General features: G+C 40.8%; 1 protein-coding gene across 3 annotated transcripts in view; it reads right to left on the bottom strand.

The window, feature by feature from the left end:
• Window positions 1-7,012: 7,012 nt before the first annotated feature.
• NCEH1 (neutral cholesterol ester hydrolase 1) overlaps window positions 7,013-12,489 on the bottom strand; it is a 42,798-nt gene continuing 37,321 nt past the window's right edge. For all 3 annotated transcript variants that reach the window (XM_025190463.3, XM_006134628.5, XM_075937972.2), the window contains 2 exons: window positions 11,230-11,401; window positions 7,013-10,339 (listed from right to left, as the gene is read on the bottom strand). In XM_025190463.3, coding sequence (XP_025046248.2) covers window positions 9,722-10,339; window positions 11,230-11,401 — 790 coding nt within the window. In that variant the 3' untranslated portion in view covers window positions 7,013-9,721. The remainder of the gene's footprint in view (window positions 10,340-11,229; window positions 11,402-12,489) is intronic.

Below are 12,489 nucleotides of genomic sequence, written 5' to 3'. Positions count from 1 at the left end.
GATTTTCAACAACCACATATCTGTGCCAGTTATGTGTTACCCATTGCATCCAACACGCTAGCCACATGTGGCTATTTGGCAAGTTGAGTGTGGCTAGTTGTCTTGAAGAATGTGGCTATTTGGCCAGTTGAGTGTGGCTAGTTCGCTATAGCAGTAGCCACTAAGTGGCTACTGCTTCAGAACTGGTTGGACATGATAGTGTTAAGCTTTGGGGGACTGTATCATGCTGTTGTATAGGTAAACCTCAGTGTGCAGTTATTTCCTCTGGGTACATGTGCTGTTATAGCTGGCCTGATAGATGTATTGTGGCTTTCCCTGCACCATGCTCTCTTCACTAGAGGCTGTGCCATAAGGGTTTTTTTTCAACCAGGGAAACTGAGGCTGGATGTATAGTGCTACATCAGTCCACTGACACGGTTGTTCCTCACGCGCAGAATGACCACGGTGCCTGCGGCTTATGTTGAGCATAAGTCTTGTTGGGAGTTTGTGTTCCTTCGGTCTATATCCATCTGTTGAATCTTGTCTTCCATGTTAATTGCAAGCTCTTGGGAGCAAGGACCAAATTTCTGTTTTGTATAGCATCTAACACAAGAGGGCCAAACTGGGCCTCTGTGTACACTGTGGTAGCCCAGAGAAGCCTGCATGATCCTTGGAAATCCCAGCATACAGGAGCTGGTTCAATCTGTCCTCTGCTTCCTCCCTCAGGCTACATCTAGACTGCACTGTTAAATTGGAGAAAGTTGGAATAAGTTGCCTAGGGAGGTTGTGGAACCTCCATCTCTGGAAATATTTAAGATCAGGTTAGATAGACATCTATCAGGGATGGTGCTGGGTCCTGCCATGAGGGCAGGGGACTGGATCTGATGACCTCTCAAGGTCCCTTCCAGTTCTAGTGTTCTATGATTCTATGATCTTTTTCAGATTTACTTTTGAAAAAGGCTTTTTTGAAATTTGGCACATCTATACGGTGCCAAAATTCAGGGAAAAGTGCTCTTTCGACACATCCCTTATTTCTCGTAGAATGAGATTTACAGTGATGGTGAAAGAGCATGTCCACTTTTTTGACAAATTTTTTTAAAAAGCGGGTGCATTCCTTGGACGCAGCGTTGCTTTTCCGGGATACCTCTGGTATCCTGAAAAAGCAATGCAGTCTAGTCGTAGCCTTAGTCTCTGATTTGAGCTCTGCGCTGATGGAGGAATGAATTACAACTGTGGTTATCACTATCCCCTCCACAAAACTCCACATGGCAGCCCAGAAATAATGTCAGTGGCCAGCGTGGAGGATTTGGAGTGGCTGTGACATGTGGTCCCCCTCACAATGGCTCTGTAGTGAGGGTGCTTTTAAGGCTGACAATGGCTGCTCAAAGTCATTACACAGCTCATTCTTCTTACTCAATGAAAGCCCCAAGGTCTAGCCCTGGGCTCAGAGCAAGTGGAAGCACTGACATACATCAGCTATAGCACTGGCAATAGTGGGGGTGGGTCTCAAGAGAACATAAAGGCAATTCTCTTACCCACATGGCAAAGATGCACACAATTTGTATCAGTGTCCCATGGATCCCTGGGGCAGTGTAAACATAACCTAAGTCAGATTCTTCAAGCCATATTTGGCTCCCTGATTTAACAGTTTATGGATTTTTTAAAAATTGTGAAGTCTTCTCCGTATACCCTTTCTTCTTTTTAAACCTCACAAGAATTGAATTATGCGATGGGCGTGTCTAGCTGGAAGAGGTGACAAAATAGCACAGCAGGACACTGCCAAAATACTGCCAGTAACATCATTAAAAAAATCAGAGTAAAAAGGAGAAAGAGGACAGGAGTTCAGAAATAGAAAGGAAATGTAAGGTAGAAAGATTGTGGATGGAGAAGGATCTAAAAGTTCAACCAGCTAAAAATCATCTTAGTAAATATATCCTCATTTGCCATAAAGAAAATCCCTCTGCTTGAGTGAAAGAAACCTCTTGAGTGAAGAACTCCGCAGGTCTGCTGCCTGTCTTCAGAATGCAGCATAACAACAGTGGTTCAAGGGTCAACTATCTCTCAAGCAGAACAGATGAAATTGACATTCATCATTTGAAAGAGCAGAAATTAAGGAAGACAAGGTCATCGTAGCAGAACATTTTCACAGACTCAAGGTTTCCTGCTGTGAAAGCAAATATTCAGGCTATATTTCAGCATTTCTGACGCAGCCTTGTGACCTCTGAGACAGTCTCATTTCATTGACTTCTTTCAAGTGTAAACATGATACCAATTCAAGGCAGCATGTCACACCACTGGAAAACCAACATTTTTTCACACTGAGGGCAGGGGTGAGGGAAAACCCCTAAACACACGGCCAGTCCTTGAAGGTATTTTACGCATTGCAAAGCTGTGCATTGCCACACCTAATCCTTAGGCAACCTACTGCCTGGTTAGGATAGCCACTCACATGTCCCCAGAATACCAGACATTCCGGAACTAATGGGAATGGTGTGGGCTCACCTCTGCTGGCACTACCATTCATGCCTGGCATGTACGAAGGCTTGCCAGCTGGGTGGCACGGTATGCTCTTCAAAATGGCATCCCCCCACCTATCATACTGGTCAAAAACCACATCCAGTTTTGTCTTGGTACTGGAAAAAGGACAAACTGTTTTTAGAAAGGACTGTTTGGTTTAAATCAGACAAATGGCTTGCCTATTCTTGGTGAATTCTTAGGCTTCCCATACAATGCACAGGGAGAGTTAGGTGAATAGGAAAACTATTTTTGAAGCCAGCAAACTGAGCTGTGTGACCTATCTGGCTGTGAAGTGCAGGGATGAGAGAAGCCTACCCAGTTCTCCCCTGCTTCACCTTGCTGATAGCACCAGTTTCTCATCCTCCCATCACTCGGCATCCTCAGCTGTGAAACCCTATTTGAGAATTAAGCTGTTGACCTGGTTTAGGTGCTTGGGTAGCCCATGGCTGATGCCTCTCTCATGCTTACTCTTCATTTCCCTATGTACATGCAAGTACTGCACTGGTCTACCTCCACATTCAGCCTTTCTGCTGCAGCACTGAGGGATAATAGGTATTAGGAATGCTCACAGCATGCCTACAGGATCTGGCCTTACTGGTGAAAACTGCCTAGTTTGAGAACTCTGAATCGTTACCTCAAGGTCTTCAGCTTGCGGTAGAGCTCCAAAGAGCTTGGTAACAATGGGGCGGAATCAACAGTTACAAAGTTTTGTGAATACTGACCTGCGAAATCTTACGTGCCTAAGGGTATGTCTACACTACCACCCTAGTTCAAACTAGGGTGGTAATGTAGGCAACCGGAGTTGCAAATGAAGCCTGGGATTTGAATTTCCCGGGCTTCATTTGCATAAAGCCGGGTGCCGCCATTTTTAAATGTCCGCTAGTGCGGACACCGTGCCGCGCGGCTACACGCGGCACGGACTAGGTAGTTCGGACTAGGCTTCCTAGTCCGAACTACCACTTCACGAGGAGTAACGGTAGTTCGGACTAGGAAGCCTAGTCCGAACTACCTAGTCCGTGCCGCGTGTAGCCGCACGGTACAGAGCCCGCACTAGCGGACATTTAAAAATGGCGGCGCCCGGCTTTGTGCAAATGAAGCCCGGGAAATTCAAATCCCGGGCTTCATTTGCAACTCCGGTTGCCTACATTACCACCCTAGTTTGAACTAGGGTGGTAGTGTAGACATACCCCAAGGGACTTAAACATTTATGGGGGTCAGGTGGCAGCTGAGAAGTGTTTTTTAAAATGTGAGTGGTGTCTAGAAGACGTATGCACCTTCTAAGGCAAATAGGCACCTAAAAACTTTTATGGCGTTGGGATAGTTTGTATTGTCCTGTGTCACTAGGAATGGCTTTTGCATGATACAGTCATGGGGCGAAAAATGCGCAACAAAAACATTTTAACCTATTTATTGATCACTTGTGTACCATACTTGCATCATACCTGCAAATTAAATCTTATGAGCTCTTTTCTCCTTCAGTGGGAAAGAAGCAGAAACTGTTCATGCATAAGATATTACATGCATCACACTAAGTAATTTGTACTCTTAATTCTTAAACATCTTCACAAATTCAAGACTGCATACCCAACTGGGCTGTAACTATATTTTTTTTATTTGCAGGATTTAGAAGTATAAAGTTAGCCCACTACTTTCTCATTAGATTTTTTAGTAATGCAAGTCAGATAATCTTGGTGACATTTTTAGTAAAAGATTAGAGGGAGTAATACAAAAAGGTTCCAATCACTAACTTGGAAAACAAAGACTACAACAATATTGGGAAATTAATTCAAGGAAAAACCCTAATAATTTAAAAGCCATGGTGACCCTTTCTGTCCTTGTGAGGGAAAGGGTGTAATAGGCAGCAAAACTAAGTTCTAGACTTCTAAGCAACTAGTTAGTGATTGTTGGGTGCTCAACTTGAAACACCTGAAGATTCAGGTGGGTACTGTGCACACACCCTCTGGAAAGTAGGTGCCTTTAACACATTTGTATTTGCATACCCAAAATCACTAGTCACTTTTTAAAAGTTGGCCATAGTCCATGGTAAAACACTATTAGTATAGAAGCCCTGGTTAATGAAAGCAGGACCTCAACTATTAATGATTCTATTAGGTAAACATCTGTTTGGTTTCTCAATGAAAAGTTAAGTCCAAAATTGGTGCTTTCAGGGTCACCAGCCACATTCTCTGCCTCCTACATATAAGACCCCTTTTTTGGAGGGGGGCGAGGAAGCTACCTAGTATTAGTATAGTTTATCAAAAACTTGGCAGGTTCCTTAGCATTATTTCTAAAAAAAATTTAATGTTTTAGATAAATATATAAATTTGAAATATGTAGAATTAAGTTGATATCTGTACAAAGTAAAAATGTGCTAAAAGCACCAACTCCCATTTAAATGAATAATGGTTGAAGGAGCTCATTGTGGCCCAGGATTTAGGCCTGACCAAATGCTCATCTTCAAAAAAAGTTGAGTCACTGGAGTAAATGACTGCTTTGTAATAGAGTATGTCTACACTGCATTCCTCTTCCACGAGAGGAATGCAACTGCAGACAAACAAAATTGCAAACGAAGTGCAGATGTGAATTTCCCGTGCTTCATTTGCATAATCACATCTGGCCACTATTTCGAAATACCCTATTTTGAAAAAAGAAATGCTATCTAGATGCGGTTATTTCGAAAGAAAATCCTTCTTTTGAAATACCCCTTAAGCCTCATTTTATAAGGAGTAACGGTTATTTCGAAAGAAGGGTTTGCTTTTGAAATAACCGTGTCAAGACAGCGTTTCTTTTTTTGAAATAGGGTATTTCAAAATAGTGGCCAGATGTGATTATGCAAATGAAGCATGGGAAATTCAAATCCGCGCTTCATTTGCGATTTCATTTGTCTGCATTTGCATTCCTCTCTCGAAAGAGGAATGCAGTGTAGACATACTCCTAGAGATTTACCTTAAACTCCTCCTGGCAGATTTGCCTTCCAGTGTATATTGGACCAAGTTGTACTCAGCTGAATTAGACTGCTGTCACCTCAGTTACTCCAATTTACCTCAGAAGAGCATATAACCAGTGAACTTTGATCAATGAAACAATGAGCCAACTAGAGCAAAGAGGCAAGAAGCAGAAATACAGAGGAGAACATGTCTATGGCTTACTTCAGGGCTGATGTGGAATTTTTGGAAAGTGTCTTGTGCTGCTATACTATACTCAATAGATTGTTTCTCAGCTGGAACCTTAATTTCTTTAACCCAATCAGTAGAGGGCCCTGTAATCCAAGGATATCCAGTGTATATCTAAGGGTATCTGTGGTTCATTTTTGCTTACATGGATTTCTAAATTTTGTATTTAGAACTCTGCAAATTTGCAGATATCCCCTTAATAGCCATGTGTATCTGGATCCCTGGATGTCATTGTAGATATCCATGGCTCAATTTTGCAACTACAGAGGTGGATACAAATTTTGTATCTGTGCAGGGCTCTACTGAGTGAAGGACATACTACAAAGCTTTACAACTATGCACCATATACTAGTTACTTAGCTGCAGAGCAAAACTTGTTCAGATACTTTGATATAACAAGTTGCTGCTGCTGTTTCGCCTTCATAATTCAGTCATTGTAGATTTCACATCAAGACGGTGATGACAATGAAGAAATTCAATCCCATTATCTACTTGCTACCATCTTCTGTGCCAAGAATTTAATATGCGTCAGTGCATGAAGGAACTTTACAACCAGCTCCAGGAATAGATATTCTAGCTGAGCTGTCCATGTAACTACAATTATAATAGATCAGTAGTTCCATTATAATTTCATATTAGGGATTTATAACTGACATCAAGGTATGCTGGTCTAAAACTTTTGCAGACAGGTCTTGGACCCAATTTTCTTATAGATCACAACCCACATTTACAGGCATATTAACCACTTGGATGCGTTTTGTAGTATTACAGCATCTTGAGTTTTCTAAAATGAGAGCTTGGATCAACTGATACGTAGCCAACTATACTCAGTGGAAATATTTTCATTGACTGCAGTGGAGGTTGATGTAGTCACTGTTAAGATTTGCAAGCTGGCTAAAACCCTGGATTCATAACACTCTTAGGTTACGTCTACACTGGCCCCTTTTCTGAAAGGGGCATGCTAATTTTACAGGTCGTAATAGGGAAATCCGCGGGGGATTTAAATATCCCCCGCGGCATTTAAATAAAAATGTCCGCCGCTTTTTTCCGGCTTTTAGAAAAGCTGGAAAAGAGCGTTTACACTGGCCCCGATCCTCCGGAAAAAAGCCCTTTGAAGTAGGAATAAGAGATCCTCCGGAAAAGGGCTTTTTTCCAGAGGATCGGGGCCACTGTAAACGCTCTTTTCGGCTTTTCTAAAAGCCGGAAAAAAGCGGCAGACATTTTTATTTAAATGCCGCGGGGGATATTTAAATCCCCCACGGATTTCCCTATTACGACCTGTAAAATTAGCATGCCCCTTTCGGAAAAGGGGCCAGTGTAGACGTACCCCTAATGTTGTAGTCTTGAAATCCAGATCTGAGTCTGACTCTTCCTATGTTTTGGATACACTAGCCAAATTTTGTTCCATTTTACATATATGCCAATCTTAAGTCTCACTACAGAAGTCAATTAAACAAAACCAGTGTAACTGAGAAGAATGTCAGTGTTTTCATGAGGCCAATTATTGAAGTTGGCTTAGGCGGTATGCTCAGTGTGAACCAGTAGCCAGAGATTAGTTGCAAGCTCTTGTGATTCAGCATGGATTGGGGCCCTGTCTTGTTAACCTTTCTTATTACATATGACAATTATATCAGCATCTTGCTGCATCATACTATGAACCCATAGAAGACAACCATGTCATTCTGCCATTAACTCCTAGTATATTACATGCACATACCAATGAAAATGGAGCTCTAAATATCCATTTTAAGAATGCAGAAGCCAATTTGGTCTTCCAAGTGCATGTGTTTTAGGACTTTATAAAACCCTCCCATAAAAAAAATCAAGTACAAAATAGGCTCTATTTTAAAATGTTCCATAATAAATTGTCAAAAGTCAGGAAGATAAGCTGTAAGCTGGGAAACAGCCAAAAAGTAAGGTGCCTTTATACTAGGGCATGATTCCAGTAACCCAAACTAGCATAGTACAGCATACAATACAGAATCTGAAGGAGGTGAAAGTTTAACAGAGTCCCTTTTAGTATCACGGTGCCTCAAAATTCATAAATGTTAATCTTCAATACCCTTGTGAAGTACAGAAATATTCCTCCCTCTCTTACTGAAGAATGAACTGAGGCACAAAGATGAAGCCATTTGCCCAAAGTCACACACAGCATCCGAGAGCTCAAAACTGAACTCTGCTATCTCAAGTTAAAGCACTAAGCTTGGAACCCAAGGTTCTTTCTGTCTTAGCTTAGAAGTTCCTGGCTTTTGTCACTTTCACAGCTTACGTTCAACAACACAAACATTATGCCGAATACACACTTTTGTAAGCAGTTTCCGTGTCCTTGTCTTAAAACTTCAGTTGTGGTCTGCCTACTTTAGGGAGGCGCTCAAGTTGCAAAGCCTTATTCCCTAGTAGCTTAGGTATTTTGGCTCCATCCATGAGTGAGGGATGATCCAGCTGCATAGTTCCATTTGAATCTGGACTTCAGATTCAAGCTCATGTCTAGTGATTTTGCTTGCTACATAGGGGAAGCTTCCTCCATAAAATATGGAAGACTATGAACTGGAAACTACAAGCACAAAAAAGACTCAGTGCAGAAAAAACTGTTAATGTTAAATACAAACATCAGTGCAAACCACACAGAGGGATTTTTATTTTTCAGTCTTTTCATATCTTCTCCAATGTGATCATAAAGCTGAAATGTCAAAGGCAGGCAGTCACATCCTTTTGTCAAAAATGTAATCAACTTTAAAGCTGTAAATTCACACATGGAATTTACTGTGTGTGTGGTGGAGCTTCCCTTGGTCCTAAATATAAGCTTTCAGGTTGCTTTGCCTGTGTGTAGGATCAAAGTCTGTTAAAGTCAAAAGAAAGTATCTCACTTAAGAATGCTTTGTTCTTTTTAACAATATTTTAGTACTGTGCTTGTTTTCAAAAAAGGACCAGATTTCAAAGTTGTTACATTTTTGGAATAAATGACTTGCCAGGCATTCTGTAAAATGCCTCGACATTGAAAATATTTAAAAAACCTATGATTCTGTGTGCCTAAAGACCAGCATCTAAATCCATGTTTAAGCACCTTTTTAAGTGGCCTGGTTTTCATACTTAATGATCACCACAGCTTCCCTTGATTTAAGTGGCATTGTAAATGCTCAGTGCCTCTAAAAATCAGGCTACCCTTATTTAAGTGCCTAAAAATAGAAAACTGTTAAACTGAACATTGTAGTCTTGGTACCTAATATTATGCACTGAAACTTGAAAATGTTGACCAATAAGAATAAGTTTGAGGAATAATTATTTTTATGATTAGAACTTCATTCATTCACCATGGTTGTGGAATCTAAAACTGATTTGTTTTTTAATGGAGCAACAACAAGGTTGGAGAGAGAATGTCTTTTAGTGGAGCAACTTCTGTTGGTGAGACAAGTTTTTGAGTCACACAGTGCAGCTCTTCATGTCTGGGAAAGGTACTCAAAACATCACAAAACTGTAAATTGATTGTTCAGCTAGATGTTACAAATCATGGATTGAAAAGAGACACTGCATTTATGGTACATTACAAGAATCTGCAACCCACTACCCCTCTCTTTTTCTGTCTTATGGCTGCATAGGTGTTAATGAACCATTCTACCTTGACTGATCCTTTAGCATATGTGTTTTTCATACATACTTAGCAATCTGTTCCACTTTTTGCATTTAGCTGTGATGCTGGGAGTACGTTTCCCAGACCTGAAGAGCTCTATGTGTCAATAGCTTGTCTCCCTAGCCAACAAAGGCTGCCCCAATGAAAGACATTACCTCACCCACTTTGTGTCTCTACTATCCTCGGACTGACATGGCTACAGCAACACTGTCTACAGTAGTGTTTAATATGTATTTAGAAAACTACTATGCTGGACAAGGCTAGTCAACTAACCAAGTAGCGCCACGCTACTTCTTGCAACAGAAGCTCTATGACATAATCTTGAACAAATTTTACAGAGCATAAAAGTGCACATTTTTGTTGTTTTTGAAGCTGTGAGCTTTAGATTGAACACTCTGTGCCTCCTAAAGAGGACTTGCGCTCTTCACAGGTTTTCAGAAAGCCACTTTATGTAGCTGTCCCTGGTCCGATGTCCTGAAGAAAAATTGGTAGGCCAAATAGTAAAGATCATGCAGCCATGAAAGCAGTCATCAAAGTGATCAAGCGTGACCTCCACCCCTGCGCTCTCTAACCGTTTGGCATACATTATTCCATCATCTCTCAGGACATCATTCTCGCAAGTCAGGACGTAGGTCTTCGGTTGAAGCTGGAAAATTTCTTTTTCTGCTAGCAATGGTGCTGCACGTGCATCAAGTAAGGCAGGTATTTCCTGGATGATTTCGGCCTTCCCTGTGGATTGTATCACAGGCTTATAATTCTTTTTGAATGTCGAGGGCAGGAGAGAAGTCCAATTCAGACGTCCCCTGAAAGAAATGGCTTGGCTTACGTCGAGAGAAGTGTGGTTGTTGATCAGCATTGAGGACGCAAAGTCGTAGTTTCCATTGAAATAGTCTATCCAAAATTTCACCATGACAAAGCGAGGAAGAACAGGCATGTCAGTGTTCTGCTGGTATGAAGGGGTGTTAAAATCCAGTGCCTGAAGGACTGGATAGATTAAAGCCTGCAGCTTCAGTTTGTTGGTCACCGTCTCATCAAGACTAAGCTGTAGGAAAAACATAGGACAGAATCCAGATTGTAAAAAAGCTGCCATTACTCATGCTGTGCCTGATCGTCCATCATCATCTCCACTGAAAGGAGTTACAATTCATCTCCGCAAGAGGAGAGAATCCACCATTTGTTGTTTTAAGGACAAATGTTCTGCTAGTGTAACTCTACAGCAGAGAATTTTGCTCTTAATTTGGAACCTTAAAAGTCTAGACCTGATTCTGTTCTCACCTGCACTGCTTTTACACCAGGGATTTCAGTGGAGTCATAGTGGATTCACATTAGTGTAAGTGAGAATAAGGCCACGTCTATACCCGCAATCTTACAGAGGCACAACTGTACTGATGCAGCTCTATGGGAGACAACTCATGTCGACATAATAAAACCACCTCAACGAGTGGAAGTAGCTGGCAGAAATACTGATCTGCTTTGGTAACTGCCCTCATTAATGGTTAATTAATGGTAATTACCTCTTATTAAGGCCCTAGGCCTCCTTAGAAATTCCAACCAGCTCAAATTCAGACTAATTTAAATTAGAAATACATATAATAGGAAAAGCAGGGAAAAATAGATTTTTTTCCTACAAATGGATTCTAACTATGAAATTGTCTTTTTGTGGGGAAAAGAAATAAGGTTTTTTCAAAGGTTGGCAGCTGCAAAAATTGTGTATTCACAAAATAGGAACTGAATTTATGAATTATACATTTATGTGGCACATTAGCCACTTATGCAGGCAAATAAAAGATTCAATAGCACAATGGGTAAAGGTTGGTATCTAAATCACATCTAAAGCTACTCTGTCACTGTAATTGTGCAGCACAAATAATCTTTCTGTGTGTACTGCTAGAATATGGCTTGTTAGTGTGAAAGATGGGCAGTAGATATTACCTGTTGGCACACGGCAGCAGCCAAATTTCCTCCTGCACTATCACCAGAAATTGCAATGCGACCTGGGTCAACTGAGTATTTAGCTAGGATGTCAGACTGCAGAAAATACTTTGTTGCACGGAAAGTATCATAGAATTGTTCAGGAAAATGAACCTCTGGTACCAGCCTGTACCTACAAAATTGGAAAGAGGTTTATGTAGGATAATCATCATACAGAAACTGTATCTTTCTAACAGGACTACTAGGTAGTACCTGTATCACATGAATAGTGCAATGCAAAAAATAACAAAGTTTAAATATTACAGTTGAAATAGGAAACATGTAACACTTAGACAGTATTTAACTTCCTATATGTTAGTATAACTCTAAAAGAGTGATGCTAACCCACTGAATATGAATAAATTAGGAAACTGTTAAGTAGAACTTTTGTTACCTCCCAATAGAGGATCTCAATGTGAGGATTCATTTATTCATATTTTTAATCTTAACACCCATGTAAAGTAGGTGGTATTATCTGCGGGGTATGGAGGCTGAATAGTGTGCTTAGCCCACATGGGTGAGGGTAAGTCATGCATCTCCAATGGAATAAGGATATGAAATCAAACTTGAAGAGTTCCCCAGCTCCTGCATTTACACTCATAGTCTATGGACACTGCAGTGGAAATATTTACAACAGCTGCAGCATATGCTACATGAAATGAATGTGGGCCAGGAATAACACCACCATGCTCTTGTGGAGAGTTTTTCCTCAAATGATCTCAAAGGTGCTTTATAAAGGAGGTCTGTGTTTTTATTCCCATTTTACAGTTGGGGGAACTGAGGCACAAGGGCATCCAGCGGGCTGGTGGCTGAGCCAAGGATAGAAGGCAGTTTTCCTGAATCCCAGTACAATGTTGTATCTGCTAGGCCTCCTTGGTCTTAAAACAAACAAACAAAACCCACTGAGAAATGAATGATTTTTGGTTATTACTTAAACCTGGGTATCTGAGTTTCTTTAGCATTGTTTAAATAGCACTGATCCAAACTGATATTTTTTGGGGGGTGAGCAGAGATTTTTGATGAATCAGAATGAAAAGTTGAAAGTTCTTCAGTATCTTGAAAGCTCTCTCAGGACAGGAAATAACTATTCCCCATATACCTAAAATGTTCAGCTTAATTTAATAGAATCATAGAAATGTAGGGCTGGCAAGGACCTTAAGAGTCCTTCCTTCTGTGCAGAGACAGATTAAGTATATCATCCTGACAGGAATTTGTTCAATC

Source organism: Pelodiscus sinensis, chromosome 10 (genome assembly GCF_052426305.1).
Source record: "Pelodiscus sinensis isolate ZL-2025 chromosome 10, ASM5242630v1, whole genome shotgun sequence".
Taxonomy (NCBI): Eukaryota; Metazoa; Chordata; order Testudines; family Trionychidae; genus Pelodiscus; species Pelodiscus sinensis.
The sequence above is the reverse complement of the archived record's forward strand: the minus strand, read 5'-3'. Positions and strand labels throughout refer to the sequence as shown.